The 23,467-nt window shown below is 42.3% G+C and overlaps 1 protein-coding gene across 13 annotated transcripts in view; it reads left to right on the forward strand.

Moving 5' to 3' along the window:
* Positions 1 to 23,467, forward strand: part of RAPGEF2 (Rap guanine nucleotide exchange factor 2) — a 924,668-nt gene that overhangs the window by 311,101 nt on the left and 590,100 nt on the right. For all 13 annotated transcript variants that reach the window (XM_086962364.1, XM_086962365.1, XM_086962376.1 and 10 more), the window contains exon 3: positions 8,401 to 8,457. In XM_086962364.1, coding sequence (XP_086818490.1) covers positions 8,401 to 8,457 — 57 coding nt within the window. The remainder of the gene's footprint in view (positions 1 to 8,400; positions 8,458 to 23,467) is intronic.

A 23,467-nucleotide genomic window follows, 5' to 3' on the forward strand; every position in this document is an offset into this window, starting at 1 on the left:
CAAACTATAAATGTTGCCTTACCAGTGAACTTTCCATCCAACCTGATTCTCTTTCGCTCATTCTGTTTTAATACATATTGCATTGTCTTTCTTTTTTTTTGCTTCTAAATCATTTTGTATGGCAATGCCTTGTTTGGAGTCTACTACTGCTCCATAATCCATCCGAGGGTTTAGTGGTCTCATGGGCTGTCAGATGAAGAAGACTAAATGATGAGAGGGTTCTCATTATGAGAAAAATTAATGTCAAACTAAAGGAGAGGAGCAGTGGAGATGGGAACTGAGAATGATGGATAGCGGATGGCAAGAAAATTGTCAGAAATGCACTTGCTGCAGCAAAGTGCCCAGGAGAACCTCAGCCCGGAGATTGGGGTATATTATCGGAAGGTCCCTGAGCCTAAGCTACATCTTCTAGAAGCATTTTAAATCTTGAATTCCATTTTGAATACTTCTCTCTCCATATCGGAGGATATGGTCATCTAGTCATGAATGGACTAGGAACCGTAGACTGCTATAGCAGTGGCCCTAGTGCAGGCAAGGAAAACGTGCTTCTCTGCGCCATGATCGAATGGTAAAAATAGCCACAACGAGGGTGCAGTGGATCTCACAGCCCTAGGCCATTAATGATAGCTACTCTACTCCGTGCAGCTTATGTTTACATAAACAATGGACAAGTTATTGTTCCTAAAACATGGGGGTTAGAAGAAGAGAGAGTCGGGTTGTCTCAGATGGTGTGTAGAGGTTTTTATGGTGAGTGTAGCTATTGATCCTTTTTTGCATTCTGAACCCAAGAATCTAAACATCCTTTTTGTCAAGAGGGGTGTTTTGAATTTTACAACCTGCTGACAGACCGTGAAGAACCTGATGGGATGTAAATGAGGTTTTGCTGCTTTTTTTAGGATTACTGTAGTTGTTGTAATATTGATTTTTGGGAGATGCCTAGTTGTACCCAATTGCTACAGTCAAAACAACTCAATATTATTGTTCAAACAAATGCTTGTATCTGGTCAGTTGAAAGGCAGTAGCCAGTTGCTGTATTGCGCGGAGAAGAAACTTAAGAAACAAGGAAATGAGAGGAAGAGGGAGGAGGAAAAGAGGCACTGGAGTAGGACAAAGGCTGAAGTGTCCTGGTTAATATTCATGGGTTACCTGAAGGTTGAAGTTCTCTGCTCAGAAAAACGTTTTACATGATTATCAAAGATGAGATTCTGGTTAGGACCCATGTCCAGGTGGTGGACCTTGTGTGCTGTTGTTAGTAGGGAATGCAGAAGCTAAAAACATTTAACTGCAATATTATGTTTTTGTGCGGGCCTTTTTGTCCAATTAAGTTCAAACACGTCTAGTTTCATCCAGTAGTGGATTTAGTTAACGTTAAGTAACATTACTAAACATTCTTTCGTCTTAACTGTGCTCCCAAAATTCAAGCCACCAGTTCAATTATTAAAAACCTATTTCCCATTCTCTATCATTTCTAAATATCGCTAACAATTCTTGCCACTCTACTGACCACCTCAGTACTCTGTTTTTATAGTGTGCCAACACATGACGACTATATTGCCCAATATCCTCCAACTGATCATTTATTGTACTCCATACATGGCTGTTTTGCCCTTGTTCGTTCTGAGCTGACAGCAGGAGTTTTTGCAAGACATTTTGCTTACAATATTCATAGCGCGGTCTTTGAGTCATCCCCCTGCAAATCCATTGACTTATTTGAGTCACCTCTTTCAGTCATTGCCTTGGGTCATTGTTAATAAGATCAGCCCAGAGCAATATTTATTTCCCTTTCATCTTCATGCTGTTAGGTTGTACATTTCCTCCTCCTATGGGGTGCATACATTACAATGTAGGGGGCTATTTTACATCGAAAGAGTACGGTTGACTGTGACACTTTTAGTCTCATACAATTCCTTATCACCACAAGTATTGCATCCAGAAAGCCGTCCCTATTTTTAATGCAGCTGGCATCTTTGAATGCTTTTGTCAAGACAAACTCAACATTATCAGTACCAAAGGGAAACCTCTTTAAAAACACTACATCACAAATGCATTAAACCCTGACAAATCAGCTGACTCACTTATCACTTGCAGAGTTTAGGAATATTGTCTTTAACCTTTTACTGAATTCTGCTGCCCTTTAGCTAGTTTTGCTTTATGGAAATATTCCACATACATAAATAAATACCACCAATATCATCCCATAAGCAATACCACACCATCCTCACCAAATGTAAAACTACCAGCAACACCATTACCACCACCCCCAAGCCACCACTTCTAATACTACCATCAGTATCAGTACCCAGCAGCACCATCGATACCAAACAGCACAATCAATACCACCAAGACTTCCGATACCACCTTGAACAATATCACCACAAATACCACCAGTACCACCCTATCACCACCGCTACCCCTAATTGCCACTGCTAATACAACCACCACCAGTACCACACCACTACAAAACATTGGCAAAGTCAGTAGGTGGAAACATAATTTCTGTATGACTCTGTTTGCAAGCATTGTCAAATTAAAGCCAAATCTTTACCAATGCTTGTTTCATAATGTAGGTACACAAGAGCCCTTTATTGGTTCCCACACACTTCACCAATTTTTGGTGATTCTCATTTTCAAGTGCTGATTGGTAGTGGCTTTTGTAATACTTAATGACTTATCCTGATTTTCCAAGCAGGTTATATCCTCTAGCTTTCAACCCTGCCGGGCACTGCTTTACCTTTTCAGCTCCACATCACCATGCAGTTCTATTGCTTGGAGTCACATGTGGACTCGATATGTCTTCACCTAGTAATATATTTTTTAGTTAATCTTTAATTCCAACAAAAGATAAAAAGGGAAAACAAAGAATAATACAATCTGTACACCGAAGTCCTATTGCAGCAAGAGAACACCATCCACCATTCCATACTCAAAAAAGCTCAAACCTCTGTCCCTTTATCTCCTCATGCAATCTCTCGCCTTCCATCCATCCTTTCTCTCTCTCGCTCTCCTACTTTGCTGTCCCCCTCTCTACATTACCTCTCCCTCTTCCTCTCGGTTGAAGCCTCCCTGACCCTGCGCCTTCTAGAATTAACCTCTGGAAGTTGGGGAAACTGACAAAGGACCAGGAGTGGCCCTGGCTTTCAAACCCTGTCTTCCAAGGGCTCCAGCCCAACAGGGAAATGCCCAGTGACGCTACTCCACGCTACCGGTAAGCACGCACAGCGACTGCGCTAGACTATAAGATGACCCTAGGCAGCCCCTCGCTCGTGAACCTTAACGAGTTCGGCACCCTGTCCTTTTCCTCCCCAGGCTGTATGTGTGATCGGCACCTAGCCAGCTCCTGTACCGAGACATACTGATTTGGACGCCCTTCGTCCATCATTGCAAGGCTGCCTCCAATTCGGTTCAAATGTTTCCTATAAAAGCCACCCTCGGCTTTTAACCTAGGTAAGCGTGTCCTGCAATTTTCTTCAGCACGCCACCCACCCTTCACAGCTGCATTACATTCCAACCCTCGCATCTCTTTCAGACCGCTCAATGTAGCGCCTCCTACACCGTAAGGATCCAATTGTTGCTTCCCTGCTCAGACTGAGCTTCCACGCCTCTGGTCCAGGTCAGTGTTTCATCCCTTGCGGTTAAATAGTTTTGCCTTTCGCTGCAGCGACCGCTCACCCGTCCAGGTTATTAACGCCGCAACACATCTATGTGTTTCCTAACCACCCTTCTCGCAGCTCACCCTTTTTTACCACCACTCGGTCTTCACCTTAATTCTCCACGTCCCTTCCCTTTACTTCCAGGGCCTTATCAAGGCCAATTGCTCTCCTAGGCCATGTACTCACCATACACCATCGCTCTGTTACTGGAGTCACCTAAATCACATTGTAGCAATCACCAGGAGGTCCCTTCTCTCCCACGTTTTCCTACATATTCATTTTCCGTGTCTCCTGCCTCCCTCCCCGTTTCTATTTCTCCACAGGCAGCAAATTACCTCAGGCCTACAATTCTCCCTGTCCTGATGATGATCCAAGTATCTAGTTATGGATCGAAAAGTCGTCGACACTTTAAACAGTTTGCACATTAAACCGATTTGTTAAAACCAGTGCAATCACTGTTTATTCAAAAAGCTTGCCCAGACTATTTGCATTGGCGAAAAGCTTTTCCCTGTTTTGCCTGAAAAATGTTTGTTCCTTTGTAATTGTGGTTTTGTTTGTTTCTGTAGGATACAGGATTGTGTCCCACTCGATATATATAATTACAAAAGTACCCCCTGTTATTTTAAGGCCTACGAGGAGGGGGAAGGAAAGAAATAGAAAGAAAACAACCTCTTATCAAACCTGTCTAATTTCTAAAATGGTAATGACTCTAATCAAAATATTTACCTTACAGCATAGAAACAGTAATTAAATATCTTTTAAGTTCTATTTATTTATCAAAAATATTTATATGTATTAGTTTTTTTTATATATTTTCACACTTTTTTGGATTTATATTAGCAAACAAATTTATACACAAAACAAAATCACATTATTATTTCAATTGAAGAAAGACATTCTTTGATTTTTCTAAACAGTGATTTGTATTTTGGTAACCCCCAAAATTTCTCTATCATTATTCCATTCTCACCTTTCATTCCACTCATGCATACCAACAATCATACCACACAGACAAATTCACAATAAAAACACATCTGAGCAAGAGTCCTACTCGCTAGTTCTGTTTGTCATTTGTCAAAAGAAATTTTCTTTAGTTCAAACATAGACACAAATCCATCAAGTTGATTATAGATGGTTCTTTTCTTGACTTGATTCTTGGGTGGGGCTCTCAGATGTGTGTCACTGGCCTACTTACGTTTCGGTGAAACCAAATTAATATCACCTTCTTCAGGACCAACAAAATACATATTCCATCTTTGGTGTGGTACTGGGGGTTTATGTGTCTATCAAAGAACTGAAGGTGTTTTAGGTCCTCCAGGATATAGAGCAGTCCACGCGATTTTTAAAAGGCAAAGATGAGTCCTTAGATCACTGAATCTTCTATATAAGACACAAGTCTGCGGTGCCAACTAAGAAGAAACTTCAAGCAATGCTATTTTTCAAATTTCTGGGGTTGTAGATGCTCCATCTGCAACCTAATTTAGAAACAGGGTCTGATGGTATCTCAATTTCCATATAAAAAGTTTGTTTTTGTCTTTTTAAGATTAAAAGACTTCAGGATTTTAGTATTCGTGAGGAGCCTATCTGGGTTTTAAGTTCCCGTTCACATCTGCAACTGTCCGGAACAGCTTTGCCACTCGATTACTTTGTGTTTGATCACTACTAATTGCTTCGATTTATTAAATCAAGTGTCCGGCTGGACATCATTAATACAATATAGTACTGATTCTGGTATATATTTATTGTTAATTGAATTAGATGTTTGAAGGAACAATTGTTTTTCATAACTAATAAAAGTTCTGTCTGGCCATGGTAATAACAATATCTCACAAATTGCTGCAACTTTCACTGCATTGAAACTGAATATTCATTAGGTAGTTCTGCAGCCACTGAGCGCATTCAGCTGGTATAGTTTCAATAAGCAATTAATGCTTTCTAATTTTATGCATGTATTTGTCGATAGTTTTCTTGCGTCATACTACCATATTTGGTAGCGAATGATTGCCAGTTATGGTGAATAATAGTATTTAATGACTTCACATGTTTTAAAACATTGTGGACAACCAACTGTATGAAGGAATAGCTATGACAGATTTTCAGGACATCGATGAGATACATTTACATACTGGAAATCTGGAGGGGAATCCTTGGGTGTCCTAAAACACTGGCATAATGCATGTGGACTAGCATTGGAACCCACTGCACATCACTAAGCTTACGTTTTGTGCTAGGGGTGATATAATGATTTTGTGCGTTCACTAGATAAAGACAAATTTTGATACTGTTGTATCTGTTATGATAAATAAACCAAGTAGATCTGGTAATATTTCCAAGTGGATTTATTACCAGATCTACTTGGTTTATTTATCATAACAGATACCCATATCCAAATCCCCCTTCAACCATCCACTGTTTGTAGTGGTAATCTGGGACCCAGCCCCTCCCACAGACCCTCGATGCTTGCTGGTAGCACCCAGTGTCACCGGCCTGACTTGGCTTGTGGACTTTTTTTGTTGTTGGGGGGGTTAGTCACCCTCAACCTTTGAATCTTTCCCTGCTCCCTCGTCAGCCTACTTTGTTTTATCTGGACCAATCCCAGACTGCATTTCCATTGCAATTCGTGCACTTCTTGCTGGGCAGAAACATGCTAATAATTTGAAAATGGCCCCGCGAGATGGGGCTGGCATTTGACTGCGTAGGAGTCGATGTACATCTGGAAAATTATTGTTGCTTTCACAGGCATTCTTTCGAGTTGACAGCATGTCAAAATGACTCAGCTGTCGGAGCTACTCTCTCTGAAAACAGAAAATGTAAATACTTTAATATATGCAAATAGCATAGCCAGAGTATTTTGTTACCGTGTTGTGCATAACCAGACTTTTTAATGGGAAAAAGTGAAATTGAAGACATTCGTTATGCCCTCTAAATCCTCACCTCTGATTTTTAGGCATACGTGACCAGCTATGAACTTTAGTAGCATGTTATAACATAATATTTCAAATATTAGTCCCATAACATTTTAGACCAAATTAATCCTTGCATACCAGACCGAAAATAACCACGAAATGTACATTAAAATTCTTGTGTAATTTGGAAGCACCGTTTCAAAAGTAAGATTTATTAATTTTAACTGAAGAATATTTTGTACCTAATTTAAAATAAGGTAAACATTTTGAAGTGGTAAACGTATATGTAAAGATAAATAGATACAGTAAAAGCAGTAAGGATACAAACAAATAGGAATAAACTATATGCACGCTTGTATGTGTATATGGGAGGTTTCTTTGCCCAACAAAAAAAAATAGTTTGAGGATATGTAAATAGAAACAGATACATTACAAGAAAATAAATTCAATAAAAAGGGGTTGGAGAAGGTCAAAATGTTGATTAAAATTATACAGAACATAGGGAAAGGTTGTTATTGTAAAAATAAAAAAAATTGAAAAGTATTTTTTGCAAAGATGTTTTGGAAAAAAAGATTACCGCATGGAACCATGAACTTTAACGATTTGAGAGACCCAGCACAACCATATCTTTCGGCAACAGTGTTTCGATTGTTGCAAGAATTACTGCCGTTTTATGAAGGTATATCAATATGAATTCCGTTTTCAGAAAAAAAGACAGCAGTTAATATATTCGAAGGACTATGCTTTAAATTGGTGAATGAGTATTGTATATGTGGATTACGTAAAACCTTATAATAGAAGCGTTTGGGGGCAGCAATAAAAAAGCAATTGAACAACGACTTGACATGGTAAAAACCAGAGTTGCCAGTGACATAACGTGCAACCAATGAATAAAACATTACCTTGTTTTCCACTCAGTTAACTCCTCCTGTGTTCCAATAGAATTGCAAAAGCTATTTCTTCCATATCAGAATGTGTGGCTTCATGCATTCTTTTATTCTGTCCAGATCTTTCCACATTCTGCATGTTTGGCTACCGGTAGAAATACTCATTTTCGGGATTAGAGTCCCCGTTTCTAACTTAATTTTGACCTATTACCATAAGTCGGTAGATTGTACAAGAAAGCTCTGAAACGATGCTACTTAGTTCATCCTGTGGCCTCTAGTCCGACATGGCCCCATACAGCCCTCTTGTATCTCCCTTCCTTCCTTACGGCTGTTCAGTGTTCCTCACTGTGCAGGATTTAGGTGAGTGACATTTAACATGTCCACTCAGGAGGCCACCTTGCTTTTCTTTTATTGGACTCACGCTAAAACCCAGGCCAAAATCGGATTCCTCACTGATGATGTATTTTAGTTTAGTACTCCAGCCAAGGACCACCAACACCTGCCTGTCACTGTACTCACAAGCTCTTGTTTTCAGTGCTCATAACTAGTGCTTGGTATTGCAACCTCCTGTTTCTGCAGGCAATGTCCTTGTGGCTTGATACCCACTGTATAATACACATGGCCATCAGTGCAGCGGAGTTGACATTTGTGGCATTTCATTTTATGTCTGACGGTGCCCTTGATAGAGGACTTCCAGTCACTTTTGGGTTGGGATACAGTGCTCGTTTCGTGCAGCAGCCTTCTCTGGCCATACAGACCATAGTAGCGGCTGAATGGAAGACCTCTAGATAAACGCTGGCCAGCTTTATTTCAAGGGCCAATTCTTTGAATTCGTCACAGAAAGCAGTTATTAGAGGTGCACTGTTTATTGTTACAAATAAAATGTATAATGTGTGTTGTGCCTACATGGCTTGATTCTGGGTGTTCTATTCATGCTTGCCGTTTATTCTTTTGCAGGTTGATGTGCGAAACTGTTCGATATGAAAGACATGAAGCAAACGAAGTTCTCTACTAGTAAGTGTGTTTAATTTAATTATGAAAAGTATGGCGCAGTGGCCAGAGCGGCTGACTCCAGAGCGCGGGGAGCAGGGTTAGATCCCTGGCGCTGGCAGGCAGCTCAGCACCATGGGACTCTGGGCAATAGCTCACATGATCTCCCCGATGGCCCACAGTGCCTTGAAATCTGAAGGGGTGATATGTTCACGGTTTACAAATAAGAACTATTATTGTTACTGTGCGAACCAGCTGTCCCTTTCCTGAACTCCTTGCACCACGTTAAGTTGGAACAAATTTTTGCAGTTGGTGTGAGAGGGCCCGCAAAGATGCCATTGCTGTGAGAGGGCCCTCGGTGATGCTTTTTCCTGGGAGGCACACAGAAGCGACCAGGAAAAAGGAGTGTCAATTATTCTGTGTGAGATGTGATCTCCCGCTCAAATTAAGCTGTCACTTGACCAACAGCAAAGTAGGGGTGACCGGCCTTTCTCCGCCGAAGCTGCCAAACCAGCAGAGCTCAGGACAATTAGCAGGGTTGTGAACTAAAGTCATTTTCAATAATGTGCAGAATTCGAAATTCCTTGGCAAGCCTGATAGTTAAGGACACCCTTTAGGTCCTCCTTTTTTTTTTTTTTTTTTTAATAACCGGCCAGGCCTTGCGCTTTATCACATTTGGCTGGTGCCAAATTGATGCGGAAAGTGGTTCGTTCGCGTAACAGGCCTATTTATTCACAGGATTCCACTCCTGCCCGCAGCTGACATTTAGTAGGCGATTTTATTCCTCAATTAGCTGTCCTTGTAGGAACGTTCAGAATTGATTATGCCTCTGTTATTCCTAATAACAATGTGAAGTGATCTTGACATCGCAGTCTGTTTTATCAAAGATGCTTATTATGCTGCTGTGTTTGCCGCGAGGTGCATTTATATTTCATATAGAGCCATCCTGACTCTTAATCCCCTGAATTGAGGCGGATCTGGGAGCCGGCAAAGAGGGATGCCCCAGGGATCGCTCTTGATCTACTGTTTAATTGCTCTGAAGAATATGATGAGGGAAACCAAGACGCGTGAACATCCCTTGGCAAAAGTACTTTGTGAATTTTTCCTCAGATCCTACCGCAGATCGGCGAATTTAAAGCTTGAGTGAAGGGCATGAAAATGGCCTTAAAAGGTCTAAGCCCCAGAGGGGAACAGCCATGGTTTGTTGCAAAATGCACCCATTGTAAGAACCTCTTTGCATTTCTTTGTTGTTAAAGCGTTCTTTTCATGGCTCCCTACCATCTATTGATATTCCTTTCTTTCTCGTGGACAGCTACCAAAATCTTCATGCTTGATCATGTAGAAAAATGTCATGTACAAATAAAGCTCTGCTTTCCTCTGTATTATAGTACCACCCTAATATTTCTTCTATATATCACCAGTTCCTTCTATTGTGAGTGTGAGAAATGAAGGCAAGATTACTGGTAAGATGTAATTGTTTGCTCATCACTGGTGCTGTTGTGCAGGTGGCTGCTTTTTGCATTCCAGTCATATTCCTTTGTTCGTTTTTGTTCAAATATCAATTCATTTTCACATAAAGTTTTACAATAGAACTTTCAGCTTGGTCTTTACTTCTCATCTTTAATTTTAACATTAGTCCTTTGAGTTTAATTCTTGTGGATGGAATCAGCCTCTGTAAAATTCCTGCCGGTAAACCTCTTAGCATGAGCAGCATATATAGAATTATTAATTGTAATTGCATCCATATAGCGCTTACTACCCCCTGACGAGGCATCAAAGCGCTTTTTCAGCAAGTATCAGGCTACTCCGGAACCCCAAAAGGATTAGTAGTGAATTAGTATAGGGAGGTATGAAATAAATTTGAGCGGTGGACATGTGAGTTTGTTATTTGCATTAAAAAGGATAATTGAGAAAGAAGGAAGGGCTTGCATTTATATGGTGCTTTCTACCCTTGATGAGGTGTCGGAGCGCTTTTCGGCGGGTAGCACGTAGGAGGAGGTTTGGGATGAGTACAGGGGAGGGAGGTGGAGAGGAAGGAGTCATAGGGACAGGTTCAAAAGGGCTTGTTTGGGAGATCTGAATAGTAAAAAAGGTATGAGAGGATGCAAGGAGCAGTAGAGGAGGGAAGAGTCTAGAAATTGTTATTTTGGGATAATAGAATGAGGTTTGAGAAGAGTCCGAGACTGGAGGTAGCGGATATAGAGGATATATTGAGAGAGGTATAGGGTGAGAATTAGGGTAGTGCATTGGAGAGAGTAGTAGAATGAGGTGTGAGATGAGTCAGGGAGTGAAGGTAGAGGATGTATTGAGAGCGGTATAGGTTAATCTCTACAGTTTATTCTGAGATAACTGATATACCATGAGCAAAGATTTGGAAGTAATCAGTTAATTCCCCTTACCCCATAGTACATGTATGAAAAGCAAACCTCAGCTAGATGAACTAGATAGAAAGAGGGGGTAAAAAGGGTAGAGGGGGAAACAAAGGAGGAAGAAGCAATCTATGAGGCTAGATAGAAGAGTCATCAAGTGGGGGGTTAGAATGGGTGGACACCTTAGGGGACATGTAGCTGGAATATTTAGGATAGTCAAGTCAAGTCATAAAATTTGTATAGCGCACTACATACCCAGAGGGTTTCAAGGAGCTTAGGAAGGGGAGGAGGATTACTTGTCAAATATCCACGTTTTAAGTTGTTTTCTGAACGCTAGGTGGTTCTGGGTGAGGCGAAGGTAAGCGGGGAGTGAGTTCCATGCTTTAGCAGCCAGGTATGAAAAGGATCTGCCTCCCATGGTGGTCTTGTTGATGCGAGGTACAGTGGCGAGGGCTTGGCTGGAAGATCGTAGTTGGCGGGAAGGGGTGTAGAAGGACAGTCGTGATTTGAGGCAATCTGGTCCGATGTCGTAGAGTGATTTGTGTGCGTGGGTAAGCAGTCGGAAAGTGATCCTCTTATTGACGGGTAGCCAGTGGAGGTCTTTAAGGTGACCAGAGATGTGTTCGATGCGTGGGATGTCTAATATGAGCCTGGCTGAGGCGTTTTGGATTCGTTGGAGTTTCTTCTGGAGTTTTGCGGTAGTTCCCGCGTAGAGGGTGTTTCCGTAGTCCAGTCGGCTCGTGACCAGAGCGTGGGTGACTGTTTTCCTTGTTTCGGAGGGGATCCAGCTAAATGTTTTTCTGAGCATGCGAAGAATGTTGAAGCAGGAAGAGGATACGGCGCTGACTTGTCTGTTCATTGAGAGTGAAGAATCCAGGATGACGCCAAGGTTCCGTGCGTGGTCTGTCGGGATGGGTGCTTTTCCGAGGGCTTCCGGCCACCAGGAGTCGTCCCAAGCAGAGGGGGATGTACCTAAGATGAGGACTTCTGTTTTGTCTGAGTTCAGTTTCAGACGGCTTTGTTTCATCCATTCGGCAACTTCTTTCATTCCTTCGTGTAGGTTAGTTTTGGCGGTGCTGGGGTCATTGGTGAGAGAAAGGATCAGTTGAGTGTCGTCCGCGTAGGAGATGATGTTGAGGTTGTGTTGGCGTGCGATGGCCGCGAGGGGGCTCATGTATACGTTGAAGAGAGTGGGACTGAGTGAGGATCCTTGTGGTACGCCGCAGATGACTTCAGAGGCCTCGGACTTGAATGGAGGAAGGCGGACTCTCTGGGTTCTTCCGGTGAGGAATGAGGTGATCCATTCAAGTGCTTTTCCTTGGATTCCGATGTTAATGAGGCGTTGTAGAAGGGTGCTGTGGCAGACTGTATCGAATGCTGCAGAGAGGTCGAGGAGGATGAGGGCGACTGTGTCTCCATTGTCCAGTAGAGTTCGAATGTCGTCTGTAGCTGCGATGAGGGCGGTCTCAGTGCTGTGTTTTGCTCGGAAGCCAGATTGTGAGGGGTCGAGGGATTTGTTGGCTTCGAGGAAGGCGGCGAGCTGGTTGTTGACGGCTTTCTCGATGACTTTGGCCGGGAATGGAAGAAGCGAGATGGGTCGGTAATTTTTGAGTTCGGTGGGGTCCGCTGTTGGTTTTTTCAGAAGGGCGGTGAGTTCAGCGTGTTTCCAGTCTTCCGGGAAGGTGGCGGAGTTGAAGGAGCAGTTGATGACGTCTCGGAGGTGCGGTGCTATGACAGAGTCTGCTTTGTTGAAGATGTGGTGAGGGCATGGGTCTGTGGGGGATCCTGAGTGGATGGAATTCATCAGGCGGATGGTGTCCTCAGTGGAGATTGGGTTCCAGGCGTTAAGGGTGTTCACGGGGGGAAGATGGTCAGCAGATGGTAGGGTGGGTTGGTTTCCGGGTTGGTTGTCAAAGCTGTTGTGGATGTCTGCAATCTTGTTGTGGAAAAAAGAGGCTAGGGAGTCGCAGAGGGTTTGAGAGGGGGTGATGTCGTTGGAGTTGGCCGAGGGATTGGAAAATTCCTTGACGATGTTGAAAAGTTCCTTGCTGTTGTGGGCGTTGTTGTCAAGTCGATCCTTGAATGCTGTTTTCTTGGCTTTTCGGATCAGTTGGTGATGAGTGCGGGTGGCGCTTTTGAAGGCGTCCTTGGTGCTGGTGGTTGGGTCTTTTTTCCAGGCCTTTTCAAGGGAGCGGCAGAGTTTCTTGGACTTCTTGAGATCATCGTTGAACCATGAGGCCTTCTTGCTGCCAGGTTTGCTTTGACGTTTTTTCAGTGGAGCTAAGGTGTCGGCGGTGTTGGATAACCATAGGGTGAGGTTGGCGGCGGCTTCGTTAGCGTTAGAAGAGAGGGCTGGGGAATTTCGAAGGAGCGATGCGGAGATTTGGTCCGTGGTGATTTTGTTCCAGTTTCTTTGCAGGGTAGGTTGTAACTTAGTAACGTATCCAGGGAGCTCCATTTTTCTCATAAATGGTTTGATTGCCCAGGAGGCAACCTAAGATAGGTGACCTATGCTCACCGAGTGTGAAATATTAGTGCAATTGTGTGGAGTAAGTCAGGAAGAGCCTAATCAGCCTATGACACATCAAGATGTTCAGGGGCTTCTAATGGCCCAGGCACACTGGTGGGGAAATCAAGTACGATTGGAATGTCGGAGCTGTTGCTGAGTTGTTTTTGAATTGAGCTCCAGTAAGGTGTGAGCCATTACAGAAGAGCATGTGCTCAATACTGCCAGTCGATTCTTTTTTTTTTAAGTCCAGCCCGCGTTTGTGTCCTGCATATTTAGTTTGACTATTTTCTTTAGAGTCAACTAAAGTAGGTGTATTGCAAAACGTTTAGTTTGAGTGAATGGTGGGTTCAGTGTATCCTGAAGTATACTTTTTAACACCTTCGATGCTCATGACGAGCTCAGCTCGTCATGAGGTACACCTCTCGAACACTATACCATGAGCATCGATGGTGTTAATGAATCTATATCAATGTGGCAGCCAGTTAGCAAGTCACACCCAGTGCTGGTAGTTCAGATTTTATGCAGATCGAGTGGGGGGAAGATTTAAAGAGATGGAGACATTTTTAATTTACTAATAAGTTTCAAGCAGATCCATCAGATGGTGGCAGAGACTTAGCAGGTTAGCCTATTCTTGCTTTTTTCAATTTCATGCAGGCCCATCGGGGTGAACATTTTGAAGGGGAGATGAGAAAAGTGTTAATTTGCGAATACGTTTGGCCCCTTAGATGAATCCACACAAAAGTTGACAGACGTTAAGTGGGGTTTAGCTTACTGTTGGTCAAGAAAACTTTATAGCAGATACAGGGGCTGGGTGTAAGATTAATTGGATGGCAATTAATAGTTTCTTTCACTAATAACTGTTGCACTGTTCAATTAATCTTAATGAAACTAGCAAATTAAGTCTGGTGTAAAGCCATGCGAGTTGTGCAACCAACCCTCGCTGCACACTCTTAAAGCTGGTTGGGGATATAACCTGTCCAAAGGCTGTGTACAGCTCAGAGTGGGTGCATGGAAAGCCATGCCCAGTGTGACCTGAGCGGCCACGGCATGTTGGGCACATGGCTTGGCCCTGTAGCAACCCCCACAGTGCACAGCCAGAGGCCCTCTGCAACATAGTTGGAAATAAAGCAAATTATTCACAAGAAAAAAAACTCACTGAAAAGACCCTGTTAAAATAGAATACACACCATAACTCGTGCCACCTGCCATGCTAAGAAGACCTGTTCTGACAGAAAAGTATCTTGCATGATAATAGACCTGAACCACTGACCTATTTACCCCAGTTGTGGTGATGGCAGAATAATTGGTAATACATTCTGGTTATGGGTGCCCACGGATTCTGCGTGTGCTTTGTTACCTAAACCGGTCTTGCAGATTGCTGTCTGGTTAGACCAGAAGGGGCGCACATGCTCTTCTCTCATAGTAGTGAAGGGCTACAGCCCTTACTAAGAAATAGGTAAACTGAGCGCGGTGGTGGGAGGCTACCATTTTTTTTCATGAGTCATCAGTAGCATGGCCAGGCCAGTTTACCCGCGCCATGGGAGTAAAGCATACTGGCCCACTCAATTGAAGTTCCCTTGTTGTATCTTTATCTTGCCCTTGGCCTCTCTAGGATGGATGGAGGACCAGAGAAGTGCATGTGTTAAACAACACACTGTTATGTATGTATGCCTGTGGCAGCAGTGCATGAAGGTTAGTGCGTGTGTTCTACACAGTGAGCTGTTACGTGTGTGTGCCTGTTGCAGCATTATTTAGAAAGCTACATGTAGGTTTGAGTGTAGTTCTAAGCGTGCACGAGCGCCTGGAAGTGGTGCAATGCTTTAGGCCAGATTGGGAACCCTGAGGCTGGTAGAAGGAATATGTATGGATTTGTTGATTGCTGATTTCATGAGAGCTGGGTGGAGCACACGTTGGAGAAAGGAAATTCCAGGCTCATCAGTATTCTTCAAAAAGGGTCTTTGGTTCTGAAAAAGGTCACTGGTGAAAGGGGCCTGAACTCCTCTCAGGAAGGCGATAGGACTGATAAGGGAATCATAAAGAGTGTGCCTGGAGTCCCTTGGAAACCTTCTGATTCGCATATCACTAAGACTGACATCCAGTTGTGAACCTTTTAGTTATTCCCATGGCCTGTGTTTGGGGCTATCAAGATTGAAGACTGTCTTACTGTGATAGACTTGTCACCACAGAGTGGGTCGCAACAAAGGAGTGGGCACATCAAAGTGATCAGCCTCAACCCCAGAATATAAACTTTGAAGACAAAAACTAAGTTGCATTTGTGTTTAGAAGAGGATTATAAAAAAGGGACCTTGAGACTTTCTAATTGTCAGACTGTACATCAGAATGGAGAAGCTCAGAATGAGTTCTGCCGGAAGTGACCAGGACTGGCGATTAAGGGTCTGGTAGTCTCACATGCTGGATGAGGGGACGTCACCCAGTTTCGGTCTGACCCAAGACCACAGGACCCATTGAGAAGAAGGAAATCTCCTGGAGGGAGTGAGGTCCAGTGGAGGATGCTGCTCAGCACATTCTAGGATTGGAGTGTGGGATTCAGGTCCATCTGGACAGCTGCACTGAACTGGCTGGCTGACTCAGTGTGCTGTCACTACCCCCTTATGCCAGGTGGGGGCCGCGGTGAAGAATAAGGGTCATCACCTTTGGTGCTACATGTTGATGAGATAAGGGCCGTAACTCTGTACGGCGCCATGATCCGAGGAGAGACGTCACCTTTTTAGTTATGCTTGGAACCCCCATAGGCCAGTTGGCGGCTGTGGAGAACTTAGGGGTTGTTGCCCTAGTGCATCGCTTTGATGAAGGGAGGGCGTCTGCTGTGCTGTTATCTGAAGAGGTCCTGTTTCTGTGCCACTGTTTGCAACCCCCACTATGCCAGGAAGGAGGCTGTGGTGATGCAAAAGGTCCTTCGCCTAGAAGCAGCATGCTACTGTGAAGGAGTGGGCCGCAACCCGTGGAAAAACAGCAGTTCTTCAACTACCCAAATCCAGAAGTACCCAAGACCTGCCGCCGGATTCAGGGAATCCTGCCACCCTGACAGAAGGATCCAGATCTCTGCTCGTTGCTGGACCACTGAAGCGCACTCCGCCACGACACTCTAGCGAGAGATGGTAATACTGAATACCGGGCCTCGGTGGGAACTTCCTCTGACTTAAACGATACGGTGCGGGGACATTTTGACTTCCATTAAGGCATTGTGGAACTTATAAAACTTGAACTCACTAGCGACATAGCTTGGATGACACCTCGTGTAAATGGGGACTAACAACAGGCCTTAGACAGGGTGATGGAATTTGAGTAGCTGACCTGGGGGACGCTAGTGGGCCTGCCTTGAGAAAATTGTGTGTATTATTTGTGGTGTGCTGTATTATACTTTGTGTTTGCGTCTAAATAGTGCCTTTTGTATAAAAGCAAGTGTTTGACTGAACTATCGTTCTTTGGGATTGCTGGATGTATTTTGATTCATGAGCCTATGTTCACCCTACACCACACCTCCCTGAGAAGCCTTTGACTGCTCGACCTGCACTCCCACTGCATCAAATGCTGAAGGCTTACTTTGCCCAGTTCCTCAAAGCTCATAGTAAGTGAGTACCGGGACACCAGGAGTAATAGGCCTCAACCACAAGAGTTGAGCCCAGTATCTCTTGCTTGTCACATTGCCCTCTGAAAGGGGTTCTGACAACACCAATACACAAACAAATAAAAGAACAACATTGCGCCATGGCAGTTGTCCTGAGTTATGTCATGTGTTGTATGTGATGCTAACCATAACTGGTGAATTTCAGTGGCTTGATGAGTTTGAGCCAGAGCCATAACCAACTTTATACCTGTGTTTTTTCCAAAGAAGATGGATGGACGGATGGGTAACTGTGTAATAAGGCTTCATATTGCCATCAAAGGGTTCTGTTGCCTGATTTCTGATTGACTTGGTTTTTGATCTGCGTGGTTTCCGATTGTCATCAGAACCCTGAGATGGCAGTGTGGGAGCTTGGTACACATGTTGTCTGTTTTACATTTATTATATTACACATTTATTTTGAGCTTTGCTCTCTCGGTCTAGCGCATAGAATCCATTGGTAAAATACATCCCTGTTGCCCTTCTATCATTCTGTATGTGGTATCTGTATCTAGTAAAAAGACCATGATGATGCAGGTCTTGGAGCCACATTTTTGAGGTTCCTAAGTTTTTTATTGCTAAGCGTCAACAATTCTTTTTCATCTTTAGTAGCATTTTAGCATACTCTTCTAAAGGTATGCTGCCCCTAAAGACAAGGGTGAGAAATTACACAAGGTTCACACGTGCAAGGAAGCCCATTGTCAAACAAAGGAGACCTGATTTCTCATTGTATACGAGGCAATAAAAAATGCTTTGTAGGACAAATCAAATGTCCTTTAAAGCCCTGTGTCAGCTGGTTATCAATCAAACGACTATTCATAATCATACCGGGGTATCTATATCTTTTCAGAGAACTTATTTGAAAAAGAGGTAATTTCATTCTAAATTTGGTAGACACCATAGACCTTTCTATGCTGCTCCTTTCCATCCGGTTGTCACCATCAGACTAATCACATCAGCATGTCCTATTTACTAGGGATGCCAGTGGAGATCATGACAAGGCAGTTGTGTAGGACACCACCATCTAGAGTGTGCCCGTGTGCTCCCAAAATCATCCAATACGATCCCATTGACAAAAGGTATGGACATGGGGTTAGATGTGACTTTGCTTAGGATGGCAAAAATCCGAGCCCTGCCCTCTCCACAAGCAGATTTACGAAACGTTGTTTAAGAAATGCGCTGCTGCCAGTTAAATTAATTTTGTATTCTGCCGTAATATGAATTCCTACACATCATGTCTGACTAGAAATTAGAGCATGCGCAAATGTGTTTTGTACAATATTGCAAGGCAAATGTTTGCTGCAACCGTAGTTTTTTTTTCTCCCTAACTAAATATTTGATACCTTTAACTGTGAAATTTCTAAAACAGATTCCAAGAGAAATGGAGTTCAAAAAGTGCACTGTATATGGAGATGAGCTGTCGGCTGCTATAAAAGGCTGTTACCAATTCTCCAGCCTTTGCGTCGGCTCCATGTTGAACATGGGAGTCGGATTATTAGAAGTGGCAGTTCATCTCCTGTTCAACTTTAGCAATTTCCTGTACGAATAAATTTGATGTGATGTTAATAACAAAGGGGATTGAATCCTTTTGGGAAATGGAGGATGTTATTTTTTGTTTTGTTATCCAGCACCAGTGAACCCTATAAAAGGAAAAAAAACTATCAGTTGAATTTTGAATCAATCTTATGCTCCTGTGGTATGCTTTCTTGATATAAATTGTAACTTTTGCACTTATTGTTCTAAGATCAGAGGTGGAAAAACATTTTCTAAGCCTCTGCTCTCAGCTTGGAAACCTACATGGGTGCAACTTAACCAATATCTTGCGTATATATATTCGCACCAGACCCCTCTGGCTTGTTGATGCAGTTATTCGTTACATTTTTGGGATTTGCTGAACATGTTGTTTTCGGATCACAATGCATAAGTAACCAAGCATTAGTAACAAAGCCACAACCTGAAAATTAAAACACAAATAGCAATTGATAGTAGAGCCACGGAAGAAGACTTGCAGAAGTATGGGGAAGTACGGGGAAATTGAGGAAGCGGAGTCTGTGAACAGTCGGAGCAACATATTCTAATTAGATGCTAAGGAGTGTTACAAATAAAGTTTCTGAACACTCATAGAAGGAGAGAATGGGCACATTTTACAGGCACTGAGTTCCACATTTGAAGGCTGGATTCTGGGTTTTGGCTTTCTTGGTTAGAGGACAGTTTGTAATCACCTTGCTTGCTGCTTAAGAGCGTCAGGATCCATACACCAAATCTGTATCACATTTAGGGGTATGTATGTATGTAAGCATGTACATGGTATTTTTATAGTACAAACCTAGCAAAAGGTGGTGGAGAGCATGTCAATTATCTGGTTTGTAGATGCTTAAAGCATTCTTTCAAGAGTCTTGAACTCTTTCCTAAATTGGAGCTGTGTTGGGTAGTCCTGATGGATACAAGGATGTTGTTCCAGATCCTGGATGCATGGATTGTAAAAGCCTGCTATCTTATTTCTTTCATTTTTTACACTTCTTAGTTTGCAGTCTGACGATGTCCTGGCTGTGGGAGCACCAGGGATGATGAGCTTATCTGTAAGCTAAGTAGGGCTACTGGGTGTGAAAGCTTTTAAATGATGCAGCTGGTTGAAGATGGTGCAGGTTGGCGAGAGAGCCTTTTAAGTTCCATAAGGAGGGAGGTGATGTGATAATATTTCTTGCAAGCCATGGATGAGTTGTTCTGTGGCGTGTCCAATGCGTGCAAGGGGGCCCAATTAAGAAAAAGAAATTGAGTTCTGAGGAAGCCTTAAGTTTTCTTAAAGCTCCTAAACTATAAGTACATGAAAGACTTAGAGAAGATATTGAAATTAAAGTAGAAGAAAACAGATGTTGCTCCACAATTTCACAAGGAGGATCAAATAGGATCGGAATTTGCAGTTGAATACAGATGAAGGCGAATGCATTTGGAGGGATGCCGAGGCATATCCACCACAGGAATATGTAGAGCTCTACCATAGTAGACCTTCGTCTCCTAACTATATTAACTTTGTCACAGTGTAATTACGAGAGGTGCTGCAGCCACTTTTGGAGTGCAGATGTATGTAGAGCAAGAGGTTGCTAATTTCTTACTCAAGACATTAGGCAGTCAACATAAAAAATATCAGTACCTTCTTATGTTATCATGCAAAGTAAATGGTTGTTCCTAAAACCAGCTACAGCAAGAGTTGTAACAACAAGAACTCGGGGGGGGGGGGGGGGGGGGGGAAAGTATGAGGCATCAATGCAGGATTCCCCATACATAAAGTGATGTCAGATCCATTGACAGCTGCTACCGCCACTGAAAGGGCACAGTCAACAGCCAGTAAAGGGCACAAGCAACAGCCACTCGTTGGACACCACCTATAAAAGACAATAAGAGATTAGAAGTGGTAGGGAGAAAACTGAGTTGCCAGCTTCCCATTTAGTGGCATTTAGCCACTACTAATGTCTTATTAAATATGTGTTTACCCACAGTGGGAAGACGTGGAAATTTTGATGAAACATCTCACTGATGATCTGCAAAAGAGAGGGAAAACCACTATGGGAGAAGGAAAGAGTATTGCTGTTATATGTTTGAAGTCAGCCCTTGACTCAGTAGAGACCCGGATAGCACTCAGTTGACAACAAAGAGAATGCATGCTTGGTTGCACATTTCAAGATGTAAGTCAGATGTACAAGCTAATATTATTTAAATGCCTTTTATGGGGTAGAGTTTGTTTGGAAAACAAGTAGATCTCTCCCTAGAACAAATGGAGAAAGACAATTGGCACTTGAGGTGTGGAAGTGGCAGTGACAAAACACATAACGTTAATCCCACATCACAGACCATATTCAGGTAGATTGTTTTAGCAGGCAGATAGACATGACACACAAGAGAGAGTTAAAATGAGTAGTAATTGATCTCATTTAAAACATATGAGCATAAACCAAAAATAGTTAATGTTGTAACATGTAAAAATGCTAAATGCAAAAACTTTGTATCCAGATATTACCTTCTCAATTTTCAGGGGAATGGGCTGTTAATAAGTTGGTGCAGTATACTTCTTTCACGTATCCTCCGGTACCACTTTTCCAAACTGTGATAAACAAGCTGAAATGATAAAAAATTTCATTAATCCTAGTAGCACCCAGGTGGTAACCTCTAACATGGAACTCGTTTTCCAACAATGTTTCTCAAACTTTCAGAATTTGGACATCTGCTTATGCTAGATGAATGTATGGCTATCATCAATAATTCAAGAAAATGCCGCCAATCAAAGTGGCATAGATATTTCAATTGATATACCAACAAATGGTCTGATTGAGAGATTAGCAGAAGTGAGTTATGCCTCAGTACAAGTACACATCTATTAGCCATAACAGCATTAAAAAGGTGTGCAACAAAAACAAAATGTACTTTGCTATTAATTAACTAGTTCCTAGAAGGTAGTTAGAGTTCCTCTTTTGAACCTAAAAGTAGTATTAGAATGATTAATTAAAGCACTCTTTCTACAAATACATGCAGCAATTTTAAAATATCTTATCTTAAAAATTGCTTTTGTGATTGTGGTTACATCTGTAATAAGGGTTAGCAAGCTACAGGCACCAGCAGTAGAAACCCCATACGTCATTTATTTACAAAGACAAAATAGTCATGTGAAGAACCCCAACTTTCATTCCAAAGCTAGTGTCCCCTTTTCATGTCAACCAGTCAATACCATTAACTTCACGCTTTCAGAATGTAACTAATGCAGCAGAAAGTGCCCTACACATATTAGATGTGAGAAGAGCTTTTATGGATTACATTCAATCAAATAATTTGAAAAGGTAGACAGTTCTTCTGGCATATGTTCTGCATACCAAAATCTACCTAAAAATGTTTGCCAAGAGACATATGGAGATTACAATCCTGCCTTGAACTCATACAACCTTAGATGCCAGTTAACTTTCTTTAACTAAACCCCACAAAGACTGAATTCCTTTTGTTTGATAATAAAATTGGAGGTGTGATCCTGGCAAGTGGGTGCACTTGCCAGGTCGAAATGGCAGTTTAAAACTGCACACAGACACAGCAATGTCAGGCCTGAAACATGTTTGCAAGGCTACTCATGTGGGTGGCACAATCATTGTTGCAGGCCCAGAGGTAGCATTTGATTCACAGGCCCTTGGCACACACAGTGCACTGTACTAGGGACTTACTAGTAAATCAAATGTGCCAATCATGGAGAAACCAAATACAATTACATTTTAAACAGGTAGCACTTGCACTTCAGCATTGGTCAGCAGTGAGTCCTAACACCAGCAAAAACGAAATGCATCACTCAGTCAAAAACAGGAGATCAGAGGCAAAAAGACGGGAAACCACGCCAAAAGATTCCAGGTCTGACTGGGTTAATCAGAGAACTTTTTTTAATCCAGTTGATGTTTTCAGATGGCCCAGCCAGTGGTTGCATGGAAACATTAAAGAAGTGTTCAAAGAGTATCTACACCTGCAAAATCTAAAAATCAATTGTTCTCACTTTCTACATGTGGGTTCTTGTTTAGATGCCTACTTTTCCTTACCACGCCTGGCCCTGGGTGTTGTCATTCTCTTAGTGCAACCACTCCCTTATGCCAATCTTCCAGCACCAGGTGGTCCACTATATCAAAGGGCACAGGCTAGCCCAGACAAACAAGTGCTGCCTCGCCTTACTGATATTTCAGTTGAGAAGTCTTATTGATTAACATATAGAAGGTCCGGGTCCAAGAAAGTCAGAGTAATTTTTCACATATAAGCATACCCTGCCACCTTGCTGACACTTGATATGTACTTAGCAGGCTTGCAGTTTGACAGATCATTTCATTATCTATCTATCTATCTATCTATCTATCTATCTATCTATCTATCTATCTATCTATCTATCTATCTATCTATCTATCTATCTATGTATCTATCTATGTATCTATCTATCTATCTAAGGGTTGTGATTAGTTCTGTTTTTAATTCTAATAACTTGTTGACTGTGAGTGAGATCGAAACTAGGTGTTGGAAATGTGGAGAAGTGAACAAATTTAACCAGCACCTCAGCCATTTCATCTCTGTGAAAGGTTGCGGACAGTCTTGGGTTTCTTAAGGTCCTCTATGGTTTAAATGTTATTTTAGTTTTATCTATTTTTTATCTTTTACATTTTCAAATTTCGTGGGCTTTTTGTGTGATTACCAGCTTTTCCAACTGGGATAAAGAATGCGTTTTTGCATATTTGATCTGAGAGTAGTTCGCTTTTAAATTAAGGAAAGGCATTGTGGTAGCTAATGTTCTATCGTTCAAATGGATATTGCAGAGGAACCTAGTGAAAAAGCCATAATCTTGTGCTCTAAATAGATAGGTCTCATTATTATTCGTTTTCATCTGCCTCATTGCGTCCAGTTAGCATATCACCACGTGCACACATACATGCAACTTTGTCAAGTAGTGCCTGTAAATGTGTTTTGCAAATGTTGCGCTCTTGGCCATTTGTGCAAAGAAGAGTGCTGTGGACAACCTGACAA

This window comes from Lissotriton vulgaris, chromosome 3_1, assembly GCF_964263255.1.
Source record: "Lissotriton vulgaris chromosome 3_1, aLisVul1.2, whole genome shotgun sequence".
In the NCBI taxonomy this organism is placed as follows: Eukaryota; Metazoa; Chordata; class Amphibia; order Caudata; family Salamandridae; genus Lissotriton; species Lissotriton vulgaris.